Here is a 22,751-nt window from a genome sequence, read left to right as displayed (position 1 = left end):
CTTGTATCAATATTCTTCGATTTTGACTCCTAAGCAACCTTTCAACACTATATACAGAGTCCCCGCTTCGGAAATGCTTGCCAACGATGGTCCTGCGTATCTCGATTTGGTAGAGGGAGCTTGTACTCTCTCCTACTCCTAGTAGGCTCTGAATAGGGTGTTTTGAGTAGAGCGTCAATGAGCGCTTTCCGAAAGGGGCGTTGTCCTCTTTTGGAAGTATCCGTTACAACGCCTCTTTCGGAAGTATTTGTAGTACCCTTCTTCCAGATTAGGTAACTGTTAACCGCACAGATATCCAGAATATAATACCACAAAGGGCGCTAAACGCGATGTTCATATAGTCGATAAGCTGTGAAATTCTTCTGTAATTGATTACTTTAATCAACGCCATTCATATAGTGGTTATAGTCGTTAATAGCACAAGGGATATAAAGTTGTTTAAAGGGCAGGTCACTAAAAATAGGGCGTATGATTCAAGCGTTAGTTAACGTAAGAAAGGGCCTTCTGCAAAGTTATAAAACTGTATTATTTTTGAGAGGGTGAGCAGTTGTACAGCCTATTACAGCATTATTATTCTGTTATAGAAAAACAAGCGTATTATCAATAACTTTTGTAAGCATAGAATTCTAAACAAGGCCACAATTATGCTCTTTTAATTTCAAGATCTATGTAAGGACTCCTTGAGCGTTTTTGCAAGTAGTACTAGTGTAGCAAATACGTAAAGCAAGGAGTGCTTGCGCAACATTAATATTTAGAAATAGATTATCCAAAAAGAAGCAAAAAACGCGCGTTAGATGTATTTGACGTAAACGCTGTGCAAGACGAATAACAAGGGCGAACGTTAGTGTAAGATGTATTGTATTAAGCTCTGTGAACTCCTTTTTAATAACTTGATCGACTTCTATACCCTCTTAAGGGATAGCTTCGGGTCCATCAAGGCGGCTATGCCATAGCTAGTCATACACGTATCCAGCGTCGCCGAGTACCCAAACCTTGTAGCCCTCCTTAATTGGCTTATTCAGCAGCTTGACTTTATGAGAGCTGCGACCTCTATAAGCAAGCATTGCCTCATCCACAGCTAGATGAGAGCTTGGTTGCTAATTATCCTTGCAATTTTGCTTGATAATAGCACTAATTGGCTCTACTTGCCACGCAAAGGTCTCGTGATCCTTACGAGGAGCAGTCGTACACTCTCGAAGCGTAAAATATTGATGAATTTGCTTATATCTTTTTAGACCCAAGAATGCGCCTAGATAACCTGACTCGCTCCAATGTTCTTTATGTTTGGATAGCCTATGATATCTTATATAAAGCAAACAACCGATGTATCGCCAGATGTCGGTTGAATTGACTGGTTTCCAGAGTCTAGAAAGACATTCAGCATCTTCTTCTTCGTCGAAATCCGGATTTCGAGCCTTTTCTGCGTAGCTATTCGTTGATTCAACGATTCTATCAATAATAGCTAGCGTAAGAAGTCGTTGAAACGTATCAAGCTGTGAGAGACCTGTAGCTAGCGATTTAGACCGTTGAAATTGTAGAATAAGGGGTGGTTCATAATTAGGGAGCTCAGGAAGTTGATTTTCGTCTATTTCGAGCGCTTTTGGAAGCGGCCCCGCGGCGATGGGTTTGAGCGCTGTTCGTTGCTCTCTTCGAGCAGTATTCTTCGTAACTTTTGGATCGCTAGCTGCACTAGGAGCTCCTTTTGCCTCCCAGATAGTTTTGGGCTTTGGTATGCGTTTCGATCTGCGTAAATCCATGTTAGAAATCGATCTCAATGGTGAGATTCATCAAAAAGTCGAAAAGAGACATGCCAAGACTCAAAATGCTTGGCACGCTAAAAAGGCACTTTTAATTGCCGGCGCATGGGATACTACATACTACTATGTAACTTAGGTACTACTCGAGCAGTCAGACTGTGGAGCTTTGGGATCCCGCAAATGTGGAGCACAATCCACACACCGGGTTTCATACTGTAATCGATGAAGCACGGTAGGCAACTTTCATATTGCTCAATGTACTACATTTCAGCTCTCTATGGCTGTGGGGGAAAGTGGCAGGCCAAGTAAAAAGTACCGCGACATCTTCCTGTGTACGTATAATGTAGATAGAGTGTCTCTCTCTCAGCCTTCCCTTTTGTCTCAGCGCAGTACTCGTCATCTTCTATTGTGTCGTCAGATCCCTCGAACCCATTTAGCTGGCCATGCCTAAGTTGGCACCCGTCGCTCTGCTTCAGGGACCTCAAACCCGCCAACCACGATGTCCTCAACTTTTCAGCTGTCCCAGTGGTAGCCATACCAGTGTAAGTTAGAGTGCAGGCTTCTGATCAGCAGGAAGTGCAGTAAAAGCAGAATTCCATATCGTTACAATCGAGGAATAGACAACCCCTATGTTCTCCTGAACGGCCTGTTGGAAGAACCTCACCACGTTGCGGTCATGTAGATTCATAAAGTGCCAAGTCGTGAGGCGGCACGCTAAGTACAGCGATTTCAATTCGTTATCTGTTCCGGCATTTCGTAGCTCGATTGAAGACGCGGTTCGCTGCCACATACTCGTCCGCCTCTTGCGTTGTTCCAGGGCAGCTGCCTGTTTGTAGCGTTTTTCTGAACTGACTGTGGTTCGCAATAAAGCTTCCAATTGATCGGATAATCGTCAAGTGTTCCTGATGATGATGATGATGATGATCGTAATCTTAGAAATGTCATATGCTGAGGCCGACACCTGCTGCGCCCACCACCTTTAGCATACTCTTTCCTGTTGAAGCTTCAATCTGAGTATGCGCCAACCAGTATCGGCTGGGGTGCCATTCGACCGCTGGTATACCTGAAGTGCCAGTGGGAACCGTATAGACCACATCACCAGATTCTGCATGATAGATTTCGAGGCCGCCGCTGCCCATGCCGGCGCCGTCGCCAGAGCTGACATCCTCACTTGCTCCCACAATGAACCGTCCATCCCAACTCCAGCTCAGACCCTTGACGCCGCCGAACGTTGGGTTCGAGAGCGTTCGGCGGCAGACCCAGTCTGCAGTGTCCCAGAGCGAGATTAATGCATCCGAACCACCAACCGCAAGGTATTTGCCATTCGGAGAGTATGCGATCGAGGTGCAGGATGAGGTATGGGCCATCAGAGTGTGTATGGTCGAAAAAGAAGGATAGCTTCGAATGCTCACGCTTCCGTCGCTATGGGTCAGAAGAAGATCGCCTGGCGGATAGGCATTTGAGAAGCAGGTCTGGTTCGTCTGTGTCGTCTGGGGGTGGCGGCCAAGGATCGCAGGCGTAGAGGTGGTGGAGATGGGGAACAAGACATCGTTCTGGTAGTTGAGTTTTGTCAGAGGATAAGATTCGAGCTACATTGATAGTAAAATTACCTTTGTCCCTGCAACGAGCACTGTGCCATCAACACTCCATGATAGGGTAAAGACTTCTCCCCCAACGTCGAGCTTCGTAGTGCACGCCTTGCTTCGCGTGTCCCAGAATCGAACAGTGCCATCGCTGGCGCAACTGGCAAGCTCGAAATCTCGTGTCGGATTGAACAGGAGTTTTTCGACGGCATGCGTATGACCTCTGAGCTCAATCTGGCTCTTGGGAGTCGTTATTTCCGGATTCCAGACGCGGATGGTCCTGTCGGTGGATCCGGTCGCTATCAACGTACCAGTGGCATTCCATGATATTGTTCGATGACTAGTACGAAAGTCAGCTTGGGGCACTGCTTTGCGAAGTTGTTGCAAAGACAGACAAGTGTGAAGCAGCTCCTCTGACTAGAGGATCGATGTAGCTCTGTGACTTGTGTGATCCAAACACTATACCGAACCGATCCTTGGAAATTTGCCGTCGCTGCACCGGCGGAGCCATTTCCTGGACCAAGTTGAGATTTCCTTTGGACGTCTTTTGACAAGTCGTAACATCAAGTGAATCAGGTACTGTCGAGGCAAGATCAGGCTTGATTGGTAGGAGCTACGATGACCGCATATTATATTAGATCACCGCTATCAGGTAGATCCGCTCAAAGTCGGGTTGGAATGTTGGTAAGGCAAGTTCGGAGAAATGTAATCGAGTGTGTACTTCCACATAGAAATGAGGTGAATTTATTACAAGCTACAGTACTGTCACCTGCGAGCCACCCATAGATTTCTCCGGAAGAAGCCACAACCAAAAGAAGTCTTCCAGCGCCAAGCTTGATATTGGTACAGAGTGCTTCATAGCCATCAAAAGAACCCTCCCGAGACACAGCAAAACACAGTCTTCTTGAGACTGGAACCTCAGGTCGAAGTATCAGCGCCATTCCAAGTCGAGAATAGCCATTCACCCTCGACCACGCCCATCGGCTGCCAATTTGGAACGTTCGTAGATGTCATGCTATCAAAGTCATAATCTCCTGCCGAGTTTCTCGGGCTTACCCTGGCGTTTTCGTGATTCCAAGAAGCGGGCATTGCGAAGGGGTGCTGTGCTCCTTCAGAACCCGGAACTTTCGACATGTTCGTGATACCAGGGTCGAAAGATGGAAATGCTTGATGGTCGCTAAAGATAGCTGCTGCAGATGCAGTACCTGGGGACATCCCTCCTAAGGATGAAGTATTTGTAAGATTCGAATGCTCCTCCACATTTGGAGGACTGAAGGAATTTTGCGACGAAGCGTTGTTTGGAGATGCAGATGCTGTTGGTTGCGCTGAGGTTGTCATTGATGGAAGTCTTTGATTGCTTATATTCTCGATAGAAATATCAATGTCCATGCCGCCAGATGTCTCTCCATATTTAGAAGGCACCCTCCCATTGTAATTCATTCTTGGATATTCTGTTAGACTGCTGATTCGTACCTTCGAATTGACAGGTCGTCTCACATCGTCCGTGGATTGTTCCACTGTAGCCGTGCGAATATCCGCTAAAGGGCTACAACTCTGATCATTGGTGCTGGCAGGTGTATGATGGGGCTTGCCACCACCGCAGGCTCGCAATATGCTGGGGGGAGGTCCGCTCTTACCGGCTGGTATCTGCATGCCACTGCCTTCAAGTTCGACGTCGAGTTGCACAATGAACGATTCAGTCAGCGGATTTTTTGCCTTCAAAGCGTGCATTGCAACCAGCAGAAATTGCAGAGAGGACATGACGGTAGCATCGTCTTTATGAGTTTTCAAATATTGAACAAAGACACGGGCAGCGATATAAAGGCAAAACGCAACGAAAGGATTTAACTGGTCATGTCAGCAGATTTTGATGGCTCGAATGCTGTTCACATACAGTGGAAAGATCAATATGGCAGACAAGCTTCATGTTGTTTGCGATTTGGTCGGCCGCAATGATGCAGCGTCGTTTGCTTTCGGAGGTGATCTGTGGGGACATTTGATTGTGTTCTGCTTTGAAAATAGCAGCTTGATGCAAACAGATGGTGGAAGCGTGGAGGTTCATGTTGAGAAACACGATGTTAGAATCGTGAATACCAGCAGGCAACCGCAGCTGGGGTGGCAAAGAAAGCAAGGTATTGAGCAGGATGTTATCAAGGGATCTATGACGTTTCCAAAATTCCCCATTCAGATCGTGGTCATTGTCTTCATCATCCGGCCTGTGCAGATGGGTAAGATTACGACCAATGAGGCAGGCCATCAGCACGACCGCTCCAAAAGGCGACAGTGTGGAGGCGCCATCGGGAGTCATGGCACCAGCGAGCGGTAGAGTTTCCTCAGGTTTGCTGTTCAGGAAAGCTTCATCGCTTGCAGGGAGATTTGTCGAGATCTGATGATGATTAGTATTTGTGTTCGCATGAAGAACTACTAGTATGATTGACACCTACGTCTCTCTCGTCGATAGTCATTGGCCATCCAGTACCAATACTGGCATAACGGTCATGGCAGAATGCCAACCAGAAGGTCCGTCTCCGCTCTTCTCTTTCCGTCCAATCTCGAGCTGGAGCCAGTGTCTGCTTGACATCAAGTGCAGCTCCATCTTGCCGGTGGAGGCCCAGCATTTGCGACAGCCTTGATGAACGTCCAACGCTCATCCAGGCTCTAGGGAAGTACATCATTTTGAACTCATATAATGCAAGCAGGCACCAACACTGGGTGTGGGCGACCGTCATAATGCTCTCCCCGAAACCCCTCATCTCGTCCTGCTCTGCATATTTTCGTGCGCGAGCATAGAAGTGATCTGATAAGGCAGAGTATCTTGGGGTAATCGAGCACACGTGCAGCCACATAGCGTAGCGTAGGCAAACCGGAGGTCGCATATTTGGTGCCAGGTTCATGGCAGCAAGATAGCGTGGTTGATGGACTATCGGTGCAGACGGCTGAATTTTCTCGAAGTATATTTGATGCCTAAGATGGTCAGGTCTCAAACTTAGCAAACAGTGTAAAGAGGGTGTACATTTCATCAATAATCTCTTGAGAGGGGAGTGGCTCCTCCAGACCGAGACTGATTAGTTCCCAGGAGAAGGGCTCAGACGCCAGCCCTAGACTGTTCATCATGCTATCGATTTGCGAATCGCTCACACCACTGTTGGTGCCTGGCTGTGGGATACCGTCCGTCGGCTCGCCAGGTATTGTCAAGCCTGGAACATCTGAGAAAGTCGCAGGTGGCATGCTCTGTGTAGGGTTCGACGAGTCCGCGGGATCGGAAGGATCATGGGTTTTGAGGAGAGTTTCCACTTGTGCTATAAAACAATGCTACATCAGTGTCGTTCGTTCCGTGAAAAGAGGTGCAACATGTCCGAATACCTAGCCTCGCTTCTAAGTGCTTTACGTATCCTCTTTTTGGACCACTCTTCTTTCTGGCTTCGTCATATGCGCAATTGTGCCCTAATCTTGCACAGGTACCGCATTTGGGTTTCGTGCCGTCGCATTCTGCACAGACAAAGGTTAGAAACAGTACAATACTCCTTGAACAAGCAGTCGTTACTCAGTTTCCGCTTCCTGCAAACAATACATGCTATCCGCTTAGTTCGAGGCACAAATCCGTCAGGATCGTCGTTTGTCCTGGCACATATATCGGTATTCTTTGGGCTCTTAGATCGCGCTCCAGAGCCGTTCTCGTTCATGCGGCGAGAGAGGTCATTGAAGAAGTCGTCGGCAGTAGGCTCTGAGTTCGGGGGCATCGTGCAAGCAGAAAGATTTGAACACTCAGGAATCGAGCAATTGACCTTCGTGCACGAAGGGAATACGCCCGCTCATACGCACGCTCGTTCGACAGGCTTGTTGATATACTGGTCCAGCTTTGGCCTCACAGCATGCCCGAGTACGCAGTAGTCGTGGCTCATCAGTACAGATAAGCTTGACTGCATTGATGGATATTGAATGTCGACAAGGACACAAATAGTCTGCCTAATTCCAGGTTCTGTAGCTAGCATAATGCACTCTGGATCGTCGAATAGGAAGCCCATGTGGATCAAGTGGCATGTCGCCGGGTTTGCTCCCCCCCGGCCTCGTTCAAGGGTCGGAGGGGCTACACGATCCAGCGGCCCACTTCTTGGGAAGCACCTATCGTTTAACATGCATGCTCAGTGGTTACTTATCAGATAAGCAATGTCCCCGACTACGCTAGCCAACGTTGATGTGGGAAGCGAGGATCCGTCCCCAGCCTTGGAATCCTTACGAATCTCCTACCCATTAGCACGGTGAGCCAAACGAGATACGCGTCATTTGACCTGACAAGGTTTGGTCGTAGTACGGCACATTATTTCCACAATGTACTACGATAGGAGGGATAAGAGGGATAAGTATTGTTAGCATGAGTTACTAGCAGCTAGTTTCGATACAAAGGCCCGACATCTACCTTGAATTCTTGGACTCCTCAGGGGCCACTTTGATTGGCTCCGGGCGCAGAGCTGAGGGAACTAACGTAGGGTGTCAGCTTTTGCAACAGGTCATCATTTGCAACACTTTATGGCCGATATCTCCGTTCCTACCACAATTTTCAACCACCAATTTCAGCACGTTGCCATCTACCAATATCTATCGCAGAGCAGTGAGCTTTTGATGTACTGCTTATAAAGCTTAGTTCTATATCCTATTTTGATATGGCTGACGCGTTCGCTAATTTGAGCAAGCAAGAGCGAATCGAAAAAGCCGTATGCGCATGCCAACGAGATACCAAAATGACCGCACGAAAAGCTGCGAAAATCTACAACTGTGCCCCCTCTACTATTACTCGACGACTTCAAGGAGTTACAAAATCAAAAAGGCTCTCAGGAGCAAAACAACAGCTCCTAACGCCTATAGAGGAACAAACCATTGTGAAATGGGTCATACAATACTACCAATGGGGACTGCCACTTGGTTTGAAGCAAATTCGTCAATTTGCTACTGCTATTCTCCTCCGAAAATACCCACAGCCACAGGGTAGTGACCACCCTCTAGGGCAGTCCTGGCACAGAAGGCTGTTGAATCGAAATCCTCAAATTAAGCGTGTTGTAGCACGTGGCCTCGATCGAATGCGCGCTTCTGCGACTCTCAAAATAGAGACTCTTAACGAGTATTTCGAACTCTATAACTCCTTACGTCAGAAGTACAAAATTGAGGCTGAAGATATATACAATATGGATGAAAAAGGCTTTTGTATAGGCGCTATTCAAAGGTCTTATGTATTTATTCTAGTCACTGAAAAAGAGGCATTTCTACGTCAAGATGGTAATAGAGAATGGGTATCTATTATAGAGACTATTTCGGCCTCTGGCCAGTCATTACCCAGCTATATCATCTTCAAAGCAGCCTATCAACAAAGGAGTTGGTTCGAGAAGCTCGATAATAGCTCTACGAAGATAGCTACAAGTTCAAAAGGATGGACGGATAATCAATTGGGATTGCTATGGCTGAAACAGCACTTCGAAGTCGAAACTGCTAAACGTTAACAAGGCGAATATCGACTACTTATTCTTGATGGTCACGAATCGCACTGTACGCTCGAATTCATCGAATTCTGCGTTGAGAAGAAGATTATCCTCCTTGTGCTGCCTCCGCACACTACTCACGTGCTACAACCACTTGATGTGGCTATATTTCAGCCTCTTTCGAAGTACTATAGTGTGGAGATCGAAAATCACTCTCGAGAGAAGCATTATTGGCTCGAAAAGGACGATTTTATCGTCTATTATCAAATTGCACGCCAAAAGGCACTACGAGAGCGTAATATTCTCTCTGCATGGAGGACCACAGGGCTTTTGCCCTATGACCCACAAGTAGTAATTTCGAAACTATCGAACAGGGCAGTTACTCCTCCTCCCACTACTCAAATGCAGCTTGTCGTCAATGGATCCCCTCTCGGGTTACTCGTTGGCGCTAGTGACGATTATATCGCTAAGGCCACTCAAGCTATCAAAGATAGTATGATAGGGAGCCCTGCAGAGCGCACTATCAGAACGATTGAGTATCTCAACGCCAATAATGCAATTTTGAGCAAAACGAATGCTCAATTGGTGGCCACGGCCCGTACTCGTCAACAGGTCAAAAAGGGCAAGCAAACGCTTGGTAAGGCGCGGTTGCTTGACAAAGAGGCCGCAGATGCCAAACGGGCAGAGATAGAGGCCAAGGAGGCTGCTGATATAGCACACAGAGTTGCTATGGACCAAAAGAAGAAGGAACAAATGCTCAAAAAGGCCCAGCAAGAGGCAGAAAAGGCAGAAAAGGCAGTCCAACGCGCCATAGCCAAGGATATGCGCGAAATCAATGTAGAAATGGCTCGGATGGCCAGAGTCAATCCTAAATTGTTTACATAATGCCTATTTGAGCTATTTCAATCGATTCTATCTTAAAAATGGCGACAGCAATGTTGAATTGCTCGTGGGCTCAAAATGCCAAGAGTTTGTGTTGCAAATGGTGACCTGTTGCAAAAGCTGACATCCCACGTTAATGCTCTTCGAGTACTAAGGTGCGCTTTCGTCAAGATTCTGTTAGGTACAAAAGGTCTAGCTCGAAGCTAACAATACTTGTGCTTCTACCGTAGTATGAATTCAGAAATAGTTTCCAGGAAGAACATCAGCATGAACTTCTTCTGAAATTCTTATAGAAATTGTAAAGTCTTGAATCTAAGACCATGCCTTGAAAGTAGTTGGAAGCAACATGGCGACAGACTTCAAAATCTCTTTGTGGTGAAGCAACTTTCATCTCGAGTGTGGGGAACGGAACCGAGTTCATGGGATCTGCGGACGCAATCGCCAGGGCGGGACCTACAAAAGTTCGGGGGCTATGGTCATACATAGAGAGAAAGGAGACGTGAAACAATCCGCCAAAGGACAGCGCTAATGGGTTTCGAACCACACTTGATTGATATATCCCCTGACTCATGGTACTCATTCACTATCCCTGACAATATGTATGCACGTCCCACAACGCCCTGCAGACCACCCAAACATGATTGGACAGGCTAAGACACCTTATAACGCACCTACAACCGGAGTCCCAGCCGAGCACTCATACACCGACCAAACGTCAAAATGGCCATTCCAGTCATTGACTTTTCCGCTTGGACCAACCACGCCGGCAAAGACCAACGCCAGGCAGTATCGAAAGAGCTTGTCAAGGCTTGCAGAGAAGTTGGTTTTGCATATATCATCAATCATGGTGTGCCTCAAGATGCCGTTGATCATGCTTTTGCAATCTCGAAACGGTTCTACGACCTGCCCCAGGAGGAGAAAATGAAAGCTCCACATCCACCAGGATGGGCTCATCATCGTGGGTACTCCTCGCCGGGACTGCAGAGGGTATCTGCAGTTTTGGCCAAAGAAGACGATGAAGCACTGGTCAACAAGCTTCGATCAGTTACCGACTGCAAGGTAATGAACATAAGCACCGCACGCATCTCAGTGGTGCCATGCCAATGTCACTGACTCATCTGGAAGGAAAGTTATGAGATCGGTTCAGACGAGAACCCAGACCAGCCCAATATCTGGCTACCCCAATCCAGTCTCGATGATTTTCGGCCATTCATGACACAATTCTACTGGACCTGTTTCAACGCAGCTTCTGATATATTACGGGCTCTATCCCTGGGGCTTGATCTTGAGGAAGAAGAAAGCCTACTTCGTCTCCATAGCGGCCACTACAACCAGCTACGTTTGCTCCATTATCCACCCATACCCGCTCGGGCAATCGAAGAGGGCTCCATGGCAAGGATGCCAGCTCATACGGACTGGAGCAGTATGACGATGCTGTTCCAGGATGATTGTGGGGGACTAGAGATTGAGGATCCTAACGTGCTCGGGAAATTCATTCCCGCTGAGCCAATGAAGGGAGCCCTCGTGATGAATGTAGGAGACCTTCTCATGAGGTGGAGTAATGGTAAGTTGTCAAAACTCTAGAATCCTACACACAACCCGCAAGGCTCAAATAGAAAATCTTTGAACTCGTTCATGACAGCTAATGCCTCGGACTAGACTATCTGAAATCAACCTCTCACCGAGTCACCCTCCCACCACTCCAAGACCGGTTCTCCGGGGATGAACGCCTCACTCGCGCCCGGTATTCCATCGTCTATTTCCTGACCACAGACCCAGATCTTCTGATCGAATGTCTGCCCGCCTGTGTTGATGAGGATAACCCCGCAAAGTACGAACCGATCACGCAGCGCGATTATGCGGCCATGAGAGCACGAGTGCAATATTAGTCAGTAATAACAGGGAACTGAGCCGATTTCCTCTCCTCTGCCAAGTCGTGATTCGATGGGAAGGATCCATGTTGGTGGAAGAAGAAACCTAGCATTTTGAAAGGTGTACTACAATCATCCTTCATTAGTCAGACGGATTTTAGCAGTGGTTTCATAAAGCTCGCTTTAGTATTACACTGAGCCGCCGGAATGTGAGTTCCAATGTCGCTATCCTAAGAAGGCTATAATAGTACAATTTCGTAGCATATCGTTCGTTGAAATAGCCGAGCACCACTTACTAACGTACTCAACCGTCATATGCACTACACCCTCAAATGCACCAAAATTACATGGCTTTTTGGGTCTCAGAGCATATTTCTATTATTCGAACGTTGCTGGTCCTATTTTGAAGATAGAATTGAAAAGAAATGTTCTAGAAACGATACGTCAAAAGCTCACTGCCCACAGATGACTATTCATTAAATGGCGGTGAGCTGAAATTGGTGCCTTGAAGATTTGGTATAAACGGAGACATCGGCCCTGAAATCCGTGCATATGGGGTTGTAGTGCATATGACAGTTGGGTATGTTAACCACATTCTACATACTGATTGGCGGTATTGATTGGGAATGGGCCTTGTTTCCGGGCAGCTCCTGCGGGGAAGAGGTACTACTGTAGGTGGCATAAGTACTGTAAGTGTGTGATTAGTACTAGCCAGTTTTAGATACAAGGGCCCAGCGCACCCAGAGCGCCTCAGTGATGATAATGATTGGCACTGGTCTCGGAGTCAAATCGACTAATACTCTCTTAGTAAGATATACCCTTCGTCAATCCTGCGTTAACAATACCCACGCCTCCTACCGTAGTAAATAGAGATGTGGGCTAAGTCAAAAGAATCATTCTAGTAGAATATGAGAGGTAGAAGTAATGAGATATACCTGATCACGGACGACTAAACTACAGACCCTGATGCGTTTTAAACAATCTCACAGCTAGACTTCATCTAAGCGCACTTTGATGGCTCTGCTGGCATTATTTTGTGGGCCTCTTGCTCCTAAGTTCCTCAATGCTTCCCGCCACCTTCTGCTCCGTTGCCCGACCTTCCCTTTCTGTCACTTCAGCTCCGCTGAGTGGATCCTACTGAAACAGAAAGCAGGAGTGGGGCTCTCACTCTCCCTGGTCCCACTCTGTATAATTTCCAGCTCCTAGGCCTGCCAAGGGTCTCGAGCTAGGATCTTGTGGCACTCTCCCTTTTTGCGATCTTCATCTTTACATGCTCCCATTGAGGCAGTCACCAATCGTGCGGTGGCTTTATCCATGATCCTCGATACTGTTATCTACGTCATAACCATTGGTTTTGATATCAATGTCGAGCAATAATCCGCTACGCCAACAGAGAGATCCTACTATGAGCTTCCACCCGAGATATGCCTCCCACGTTAGGCGCTCTGAATGTCTGGCGCTTTGGGTTCAATGCACTTCGGGGGCCTGCCTATCTCATGTAACCCAAGGTGAAGAGTGTGTTTGGGGTGTTCATTTTCTTCTTCTTCTTGCCTCAATTGAAGCCGATCGCCAAGCAGACAAGGCGGACGTAGGTGGCGGCGAGGGCAGACACAGCAAGCATACAAGCATGCAGACATCTCAGGATACCTCATCGAGATATCCATGATGAACTCTCACCTGCTCCGTGGCAAGTCATCCGTCAAGGATGCAAGTTGTTCAAGGACCCTGGTAGGGATTTCACCCTGAACCTTCCCTCTGAGGCCGTGACCTTGCCTTTTTCACGCACGACTTTCTTCTCTGATCAGCGTCACAAAATATTTCGGCTTTTAGCTTTCTGTCTCTAGACATTGTTCTACCCCAGATCGCTGTGAAGAAGGCGGCATCTCAAAAGCGAATTATCACAAATCCAAGAGGTCGGGTTACAGCCTTGCTGGGCCGTTGCTCTGGTGCCCCTGCTTAGCTGTGACAGTTCACTTCCCGATATGTTCTCGCCAACGGACGCCGAAGGTTTGCGAAGTGCTCTCGGGTAACTATGGGCGTTATTCAATTCAATGCATCTGATGACCTCGTATACGACACCAAAGAGCTCATTCTCAGTGAAGGCTATAAAATCAAGTTCAAAGAATAGATCGTTGAAGTCACAAAACATACTACAAAGCGACATGCAGCATGGGAATATGTTGACAATCTTACGTTCCTTGCATCTGGTGAGCCTCTAGAGTGGGAGGAATGCACTGGTGACTCGAGACTCAGACCAGAAGAGGAGGACTCAAACAAGGCTGGATGACTAAGATATTCTGCTTGCGTCTTCCGCAGAGATGGGGGCGTGTCTGCTTGATGTAGCCATAATATTCAATATTGATGCACCGCCCGCCGGCCGTACCCTTTATTCTCCCGCGACAAGAAAAGCACCTAGCTTCGTCCTATTCAGCCCCAAAATCCTGAGGCATTGTCAAAGACCTTCAGTACATGCGATTACTTCGTAACGGTTTCATATCGATGCCCAGCGAGCGCGGAAAATCAAGAAAACGGCACGATGATTTCTGATCGGGATCCTTATACGACAGGCAACTTGGATGGTTCAAAGCGGGACAACGCTGCCCCAACGGAGGTCACGGACAGATCAATATCTTATGCTGTCGTCACGGCTCCGGATTGATTTGGATTGATCAGGAGTGCATTGACCAGGGTATACAAGAGCAAGCCCCTCCAGATGTCGAGCTTTCAATATGCCGCACAAAAGCCATCGCAGTCCAACCTATGGATCTCGTCTATACACAGCCTCGTTGCGTCATTGGTCTACTTTCCTCTACGATCATGTCCCAAGACCAAGTCGACGCACTCATTCTTCTTGACAGCTGGGGTTCGCGTGGTGCCTCCTCAGAACAACTGCCACAAACCCATCGCGAGATCGGTCTTAGCAGATGACCGAAGATCTGCTTGAATTCTTTGAGCTGGTGCTGAGAGCCGATTGGACTATACTGCATCGATTTTCCAAGACTCGGTCGCGGCAAGAAGCCACATGGAGCTGTTGTTCCCTAAGGAGAGAAGGGTGGACGTACGCAGCGGGCCATGCCGACGTCGGACCCGTAATGGTAAATGGCGACCCGGATGATCCTAACAGTTGCGTGCTGTTCAGCCTAATCAGAGACCTGAACAAGATCTCATTGGACCTCGACGCTTTCAACAACTGTCTCACTTTCGCGAGAAGCCTATTCGCTTACGCTTTCGAAACGAGATCCTAGCGGGTATAACGCAGCGTTACGAGAGGTTTCTAGTCTGCAATGTGGCAGTGGCTTTGTCCATTTGGGAAATAACAAGTGCTGCTTTGTGTCAGATCGACTTGCTATAATCGCCAACCTCTGCAATTACGAGAAGCGGCCCGACATCGGATCAACAACATGATCACCAGGAGTCTAACCTTATGTGTCCTGACACAAGCTCTTGTACGTAGTAAATGGCGACCTTAGAGCACAGAGCACAGAGCACAGAGCACAGAGCACAGAGCACGCCACGTTCAGGCGCCACAGCAAATAACCATCAGCCCCTACTTTCAGTTGGCAGCGCTACCACCACGTGCGCCCGAACACCGAACCTGTACTCCGTATAGTTTAGTCACTTCCCCATTTGGTATATTTGACTTATTTGACAAATTGGTCTAACGTCCCACATTATATAAGCCACTAATATCAATGTGTAGATTTTCAAAAATAACCCATGAGTATTTCAGAATAGTAGAAGACTTGTCTGCCAAGACTCCTATTTGACTGATTTGATTGATTTGTGATTTGATAGCATTCGATCCAAATGGCTGGCACCGCGGCCGGGTCATAACTCGCCCGCAATTTCGAGGCGTCCATTGCACGTCAAGTGCACAGTCAACAAGCCGACCAAACTAGATCTAAGCGTCCGCCGTGTGCATTCCAAGCCAGTCATTCGGCCTGATGCCCATTCTGGTAAGAGGCCGCGAAGCACACGTTGACCCGAACCCCCCCGGAGATGACAGCTTCGTAGATATAGGGGCGGTGCGTGATATCGTCAGCCACCTAGGTATGAGTAAGGAGGGGTGGAAAGCGTACAGGCACCGCATCGGGACCCAGCAGGCTTTTTTGACGTCGACGCGCCTTGTGGCATTATGATCCTATACGAGCTGACGTACGAGAAGCTGCCTCATCCCGAGGCGCGAGCAATGAGTGTCTCGCGGATCGTCGTCCCAGTAGACCCGCAACCACCCCGCTGGTGTTGGCCAGGAGGCTCTGAGGGTGCGGGGACAAGTGAAAGGCACATGACGTCGCCGGTCGTGGATATCTCACCAATGGCTCCGCACACGCTTGCATGAACAGCAGCTGACGCGGCTTGCTTAAGGTTGAGTACCTTTGCATTTCCTTACCGCTCTAAGAACCAGGAATATTGACTTCCTTGTGGCATGTCGACTCGCATGTGCTCTGCAGCCAAAACCTAGGCGACGGAGTAAACCATTGGCTTTGCAATTCTGAAATGCTATGTTACCGAACTACCACCTACTCACTTATTGAGTGGCTCGCTTCCACTTGGCACCTGTTGGTGTGCCCGTGACACGGGCTGGAAGCTGGTGACTTACCATTCCGCAAACATTTCAGGTAAGCCTGAGAATGTCCTTTTCCTTGATCTTGTCTTGCTTGTGGCTGTATAGATGTGGGGGAAGTCTTTTGCGTTGAGGGGTTCGAGGTCCTTTTATATTGATCTCAAGAACCCCCCGCTTCTTGACGGCGGCTTCATGGATGATAGGATGATCTTTCTCGAAAGAGCTTGTCGTTTCTGGATGTTTGGATAGTAGTGAGAAGAAAAAAATGTAAGAGGAGAGAGGGAGGTCAGGAAGAGAGGACATAACTATCAGAACACCCACGGTTAGTTGGCGTGAAGTCATGGTCTTGTGGGACGGTGAAATATAAATAAGAAATAGACAGCCCTGAATCTCAGAAGATCGGAGGAGGCGGCGGGTCAATGTGCTGTGAAATTGTGGGTTCCGTAGGGGAGCAGAACGAGCGGTTGAGACTTGTACAGCTATCGTGAATTCGACGTGCTTCAAAAAACATATTACACATAAATCAGCCGACACCAATCAAGCACCCTTGATCCGATGTGACCCGTGCAGAGTATTGAGTCAGACCGCTTTCTCACTCGTTTGGGGCCCATTGTGCTTCTTTACCTCAGCTGGCTCAATTCCATCTTTCTCCCAGAAACGGTTCTTGCTATCCTCACCATTGACCAGTCCTCTAACATCGAAAGGATCAATAACCGTCAACAAGAAAGGTCGTCTGTCCTCCCAACCTGGTCCCTGGAGCTCTGTCATGCCATCTCTTGCCAGGTAGACCTTGTTATCCCGAGGCAGATACTTCGCAGGTGGCCAGATATTGAGCAGGAAGGTATTGAATATCATGGGAACCATCTCCCACACCCATATCAGCCATTCGGTCGTGTTCGTATAGGAATCATGTGGTATGAAGATGGCAACAGTCCGGAAGAGGTTGCGCATCAATATCAGAGTGGAAGATGCGTACATGGTGTAGATGATGACTTTCAATTTGTGATTGAAGACGCCAGCTCTTCGTGCGCGAATGTGAAACAAGGCAACGATGCTTGCGAAGCCAAAAAAGAGGATCACTTGCATCACTAAGGAGGCCTTTACAAGATCAAATCCAATTTGTCGTCGTTCTGGGGTAGCGCCGTGATTCACGAAGAGTGCTGCTCCATTCGCTGCAAGGGTCTCAATGACCACGTCGAGACCAATGAATGTCGACCACACACGACCAGGATGCAGTGGGCTGAGATAAGGGATGTAATAGAGAGCTCGGCCGAGAATAAAATAGTCAGCGCCGCTGTAGACAGGAGGACCGGCGAACAAAAGGACCGCAGACGCAATGAAGACATTCAGGTTATCCAGGTGACCTCGAACATTGTACTCGCGTAACACGAAGCCAGCGACGAAAAGTGCGGCGGACCAAGGTAGGAGAAAGCCGATTTTCCACGAGCGATATTTGATGTTGTTTTGGTAGATGTGAAGAACGCCAGAAATAAAGAAGAGGACAGCAAAAGCGATGGATATGCCCTTGATGGGAGTGTAGGGATAGTAGTTCTCTATTCGTGCTGTATACACTGGAGGGACCCGACTCATTTTAGGGTACAAGAGAATAGCTGTTGGTTTGTGCTTCGAAAGAGTATGACAAAGACGGCAATAGAAGAGTCTAGAAGTAGAACGACTGTAGTCTGAAAAGGTCTTAAAATGCTGTAGGAAGGGTTGGGGTTATGTAGGGTAGGAATTGCTTGGTGGAGATAATGCAAAGCCCCAGGAGAAATATATAAGATTAGCCATCTTGTTTTAAAGCGTTAGTATGCCTCGCCAGAAATAAGGCATGGAACAGCTATTTAGAGAAGCCTGGAGTGCAGAGCCCTGCTGCTGGTTGATATGGTACGAAGAGGGGATATACGTCGGCTCGTGTCCAAAGTGACCAGGATACTGGGTAGGTGTAAAGTGTCGATCTCCGTTGTCCTTTGAGTTCTGTGAGGACACTAACTTAGTGGAAACTAGGAAGTGGTTGGCATATCCACAAGATTTGTGACTCCATCTTGCAGTCTCCGTCTTGTAGATGGACTTCTATTGGGTTGTGATGGAAATGCCTTTCGAACGAGGCTGACTTAACATTAGACGAAGGAAGCGTATTTACGCAGCCTTGCGCCCAACCTTCCTCGGGGCGCAACTTGATACCCGATGTGGATTAGTTTGGAAATGCCCTGAGTTCCCACTCACTGCAATCTTCGCCAGGTCACATCACTAATAGATTGTAAGCAGCCTTAAGGACAACCGCACAGGGGGCGCAGATGATACAACACTGAATGTGAGTTACCGCCGCTCAAGCTGACGCGAAAAAGATATACCAGAAGAGTAAGACCCTGGCAACAGTATTCATCATGCGGAAAAAAAAGCTGAACCCACTATCAATGACGACTTTGCAAAGGAGGCAGGCATCCATCTACTCAATGCATTGCTCACCACTCATCAAGCACTTCATAGTGTGGTCTTGTGTCCTTACAGGACAACGTCATCATCACTTTTGTCCGGCTCCCCATCTACTAGTGCTGGCCGCTTCAACCCATTCCCAACAATCTCATTCCGAAACATCTTATCTCTACCGCTTCGGTAGGTTTCCAAGTCATCTCCTCCGAGGATACAATCCTCTGCCGGTTCTTCGGTCCCAATATAGGCTCCCTGTTCGTCCTTGGCGTAATGCTTAAGATATTCACCTCGTTGTATTTTCCTCATCACAAACTTGTCTGGATTGTTCATGCTGCCGTTGGACTTCGAGGACCTCCTATCCCACCACCGCTTATTGTTCTTCTTGTTGGCTTCGCCTGGCGCAAATCTTTCCTCTTGAGACTTTGGTCTAAGACAGGGAACAGAAATCAAACTTTCATCCGTGAATTTCCAGGGCAAAGTCTTGCCAGGAACAGCTTGGGGCGCGTCTGCTAGACCTGCCCAGGTGGATTGATAGTGGTTTTCTGGCTTAAAAGGACGCCCGGTAGCTGTGAAACGTGTCATGTCGTCCGAGCTTGAAGCGAGGAGTGGTTCGCCACGGTGGGCATCAGCGCCCTTCCAGATGGACGATGTCCTCGTACTTAGGAGCTCCGGAGATTGTTCGCTGGAAAGCTTGTTGGAGACTTCCAGTTCTTCAACCATTGCCTTCATTTGATCTTTGTCTGGTTGCATGCTGCGTTTAACAGTATTCACCATGAAAACTAAATGTGACAGCTGAGTAGGTAGCAGATACTTAATTACTCGAGCTGAGCAGTAAATAGTCGTTCAAGATTGTAGCTTTGTGTAAATGGTTAAGATTCATAAGAAGAAAAGCACATAGATTTATAGCACCCAAATACAGAGAAGGTAGAAATCTGGATAGCCACCATCAAGCCTAAAATCATGAATACTTAGAAGAGAGATGTTAACCTTTTCTGTCCTGGATCAGACCATGAAGCCAAATTTGGAAACTCAATGCGCGTGTCCAGCAAGTTGACTGTGGAGGCGCAGCGCACACACCACAGCTAAGTAGTACCAAGCCACATAGAACATGGTACATCATTTTAACCAATGTGCTCGTGTCTACTAGAACGCCAGAGTCCATCATTGTGGTTCTGTCCGTGTGTCTTATGAATCCAGGATGTTTTGATCATCCTCTAGCTGAGATCTCGGCAGAATCCCTGCTTCGGAGTACGGCCGTGAAAAACGCAGGAACATGACATGGTCACAGCTGTGATCAGATCACAACCCCAAACTAGAAGCGTTGTACTAGTACGTAATCACGATCAAGCAAGCGCAGTCAAGCTTTCAATGTAGTACATGGCAAGATGAAAATGAATCAGACCATCTGATGGGTCAAATGTGGGAGCCATCCCTCACCCACTTCAGGAAAGGGTCATTGGGCCACGGACTAGTAGGGGATTATGGGAGCAATGTTTCTGAAAAGAAAAGATGATGAATTTGATGAGGATTACATGGTCTTGAAACATGACCGATGGCCGGCTTATGACCGTGATATAGAGCGAAATACTACGACTAATGAAAGGGGTATCAGTAAGGAATTCGGCCTCGAGGACCGGAGACGAAGGTACAAACTAACGCCCGAAGCCGATGTCCATGCCAAAGCAATGCAACCTCAACCAACCTCCAACAACCTTGACTCCTGCCGATTCAAAGGAAGGGTATCCTCAACGTCCCACTTCCAGTGCACGAACCCTCAAGCTACCAAAATAACGCATGCTTGCAAGCCATCCCCCAGCGCCAGTGATGGTGCAAACAATCCTTCTCTCAATTCAACCCTTAATTCATTTCCATCGAGTACTCGTCCTCTTCTTTGAAGCTGATCCTAGCATGTCCTGCGTTGTTCCAGAACTGTGGTTGTCCAGGCAGGCCATTGCCACTGTTAGTGCCGCTGCCTTCACTGTGAAATGGAGGACTCAGGCTCTGCGGGCTGAGTGTTCCAGTGGGCTGCAGAGCTTCGCCAGCCATGTTGGTATGCATTGGAACACGCAAGCCACTGCCGTTCGTCCGGGTGTACGTGAAGGAGCTGGGATCATTTTTCTCCATTGCATCGATCAATTCTGAGCGCATACGCCTCTCATCTTCCGTGCTCTCGAACGGCCATTCGACATTCAGCTGCCGTAGACGCTCTTGCAGCTCATCTTCTTGCATGTATTTATGGTACAGAGCCCACATTAAGTCTCTTGTCCAGCTCACGGAGCCATTCAAGATATCACCCTTGTTAGGTCCCTTTTCTTTCTCCTCGATGGGCAACCCAAGAGTAATATTACCCGCAGTGCTGGCTGCACGCCGGCCAGCGGCACCCGCAAGCAGAGATGTAGCAGCATTCGGAGGACTGATGCTTGTAGCTCCTGTGGTAGGCGACATTGGTGTGTTGTTGACGATCTGCTTGCGAATCTTATCATCGTCGAGGCGATGTTGAGGAACAAGGTGTGACAGATCGTGAATACGGTCGTTGATATTGTCCCTGCGCCGCCGTTCAACAGCGTTGTGAGATGCTCGTCTCCGCTTCTTCTTGGCATCGAGTGACTCCATGCCTTGTCCGTGATTATTCTCCACCTTAGCAGGCAAAGATGCATGTTTTCCAGATCTGATGATTTCAGATATGTTAGTGTGGTGAGAAGGATGTCCGGGCGATGAGATCGGAGAATCTACAAGGGAATGGAGGCTGTTCGGTGTGGCATCCCACTGTCCAGATTGAGTTTTGCGGTGGCGATCCTGTAAACTGCCAGTTCGAATGGGGTGAGAAGCAAAGCTGCCAGATTCAGGAGTCGCAATGTGTAGCGCGGCCATTGCAGGAGTCCTGGGAGTCAAGGGGCTTCGTTGATCTGATGTTCTTCGGTCCATGCTTTGAACGCTAGGTCGCTTGCTATAATTTTGCTGAAACTGTGCATTGGCTTGACTGTTCATTGGTGGTGACATTCCATTGATCGGTCGAAACTGCTCGTAGTTGAAGTTGCCCAGGAAAGGACTTTGGATAGGAGGACCATCTGGTGTGCTGGAGTAGACATTGGTCATCTGGCCTTGATGGCTGAGCGATATGCCGGTAGGGTGACGCTGCTCCGGGTACTGAGCACCGACTTGGTTGTTCTGCATGGGATTAAAGTCGCTCAACTGGGATTGATGGCCGTTCAGATCGAGGTCGATCAACTCGTCGTCACCAATCCCAGAATTCCCAAAATTGAAGCTGGACAGGTTCTGCTGGGAGCCAAAAGAGTACTGCATGCCATAGTTTCCATTCTGGAGTTCCACTGGATCGACCCCATCATTGGTTTGATGGTTGAAATGATCGTTGAATTGCTCCGGCGCCCCTCCGTATCCTTGCGATGTCATCATGTAATGGTTTGGGTTCAAAGTGTTCTCGTCAGGTTCGTGCTTGATGTATGGCATGCCGTTTTCCGTGTCAGTCATCATCTATCATGAGATTGTGCCCACGGACTGGAGTTGGATGAACAGTGAAGAAGATATGGTTGGTTGTAGAGCGTGTTGAGAGCGGTACTCGGGGTCCGCAACTTTTGACCAGCGGAAAAGTGCTCTAGCTGCTTTGGCAGAGGTAAGTAGAAGTCTCTTGCAACTTTGGTAGGGTCATCCATGCTCACGTTCTTAGAGGTTGTAGTACTACAGGCAAATGGATTGGTACAGAGAGATGCTGCATTCGAAAGTCGTCGGGCTTGAGATAGCTGGGCAGACCCGAAATTAGAGTCTGTTCGTCGACACACTCCTCTTGACGTCTGAGAACGGTCTCTGAATAGGCGACTGCCTGCTTGTTTCTTAATGATCGACAAGGTGCGGAAGAGGATGCGTGAGTGTCACCGCCGAGTTATTCAATCCGAAAAAGCCGGGGATGGCTGCGAAGCGATTGCCGGCAACCGAGACCAGTTCCGCGTCGAGATAACGGGCGGGCTAGTGAATTTTGCTTCTTGAATATAGAAGGGACCTCGCACAGTGAGAAGGTTATGTAGCACTGGCAGGTCGAGGTGGTTGTCTAAGAAAAGGACAATGGATTGTGGGGAAGGATGCAGGATGGCACCTTCCTAGTAGCGTCAGAGCTGAATTGACGTGGAAAATGTCCAACTTGCTGCGCGGAGGTGCGTAACGCCGGTACGATCCAAAGT

At 48.2% G+C, this 22,751-nt stretch overlaps 7 protein-coding genes across 7 annotated transcripts; 2 read left to right on the top strand and 5 right to left on the bottom strand.

Moving 5' to 3' along the window:
* Window positions 1-2,698: 2,698 nt before the first annotated feature.
* Window positions 2,699-3,851, bottom strand: EPUS_06227 (uncharacterized protein; the record flags this gene model as incomplete). Its single annotated transcript, XM_007789344.1, has 3 exons — window positions 2,699-3,310; window positions 3,368-3,680; window positions 3,736-3,851. The coding sequence occupies 3 exons, from the start codon at window positions 3,849-3,851 to the stop codon at window positions 2,699-2,701; spliced, it is 1,041 nt and encodes a 346-aa protein (XP_007787534.1).
* A 407-nt stretch (window positions 3,852-4,258) lies between these two features.
* On the bottom strand, window positions 4,259-7,080 carry EPUS_06226 (uncharacterized protein; the record flags this gene model as incomplete). Its single annotated transcript, XM_007789343.1, has 5 exons — window positions 4,259-5,188; window positions 5,235-5,726; window positions 5,785-6,304; window positions 6,354-6,639; window positions 6,912-7,080. 5 exons carry the CDS (start codon window positions 7,078-7,080, stop codon window positions 4,259-4,261), a joined length of 2,397 nt encoding a protein of 798 aa, XP_007787533.1.
* A 999-nt stretch (window positions 7,081-8,079) lies between these two features.
* Window positions 8,080-9,696, top strand: EPUS_06225 (uncharacterized protein; the record flags this gene model as incomplete). The annotated part of the gene is made up of 2 exons (XM_007789342.1): window positions 8,080-8,611; window positions 8,837-9,696. The coding sequence occupies 2 exons, from the start codon at window positions 8,080-8,082 to the stop codon at window positions 9,694-9,696; spliced, it is 1,392 nt and encodes a 463-aa protein (XP_007787532.1).
* A 717-nt stretch (window positions 9,697-10,413) lies between these two features.
* Window positions 10,414-11,582, top strand: EPUS_06224 (uncharacterized protein; the record flags this gene model as incomplete). The annotated part of the gene is made up of 3 exons (XM_007789341.1): window positions 10,414-10,752; window positions 10,819-11,257; window positions 11,353-11,582. 3 exons carry the CDS (start codon window positions 10,414-10,416, stop codon window positions 11,580-11,582), a joined length of 1,008 nt encoding a protein of 335 aa, XP_007787531.1.
* Window positions 11,583-16,707: 5,125 nt separating this feature from the next.
* Window positions 16,708-17,718, bottom strand: EPUS_06223 (uncharacterized protein; the record flags this gene model as incomplete). Its single annotated transcript, XM_007789340.1, has 1 exon — window positions 16,708-17,718. One exon carries the CDS (start codon window positions 17,716-17,718, stop codon window positions 16,708-16,710), a length of 1,011 nt encoding a protein of 336 aa, XP_007787530.1.
* A 912-nt stretch (window positions 17,719-18,630) lies between these two features.
* Window positions 18,631-19,308, bottom strand: EPUS_06222 (uncharacterized protein; the record flags this gene model as incomplete). Its single annotated transcript, XM_007789339.1, has 1 exon — window positions 18,631-19,308. One exon carries the CDS (start codon window positions 19,306-19,308, stop codon window positions 18,631-18,633), a length of 678 nt encoding a protein of 225 aa, XP_007787529.1.
* Window positions 19,309-20,415: 1,107 nt separating this feature from the next.
* On the bottom strand, window positions 20,416-22,047 carry EPUS_06221 (uncharacterized protein; the record flags this gene model as incomplete). Its single annotated transcript, XM_007789338.1, has 1 exon — window positions 20,416-22,047. One exon carries the CDS (start codon window positions 22,045-22,047, stop codon window positions 20,416-20,418), a length of 1,632 nt encoding a protein of 543 aa, XP_007787528.1.
* Window positions 22,048-22,751: the final 704 nt, after the last annotated feature.

Source organism: Endocarpon pusillum (assembly GCF_000464535.1).
Source record: "Endocarpon pusillum Z07020 unplaced genomic scaffold C739027, whole genome shotgun sequence".
In the NCBI taxonomy this organism is placed as follows: domain Eukaryota; kingdom Fungi; phylum Ascomycota; class Eurotiomycetes; order Verrucariales; family Verrucariaceae; genus Endocarpon; species Endocarpon pusillum.
The sequence above is the reverse complement of the archived record's forward strand: the minus strand, read 5'-3'. Positions and strand labels throughout refer to the sequence as shown.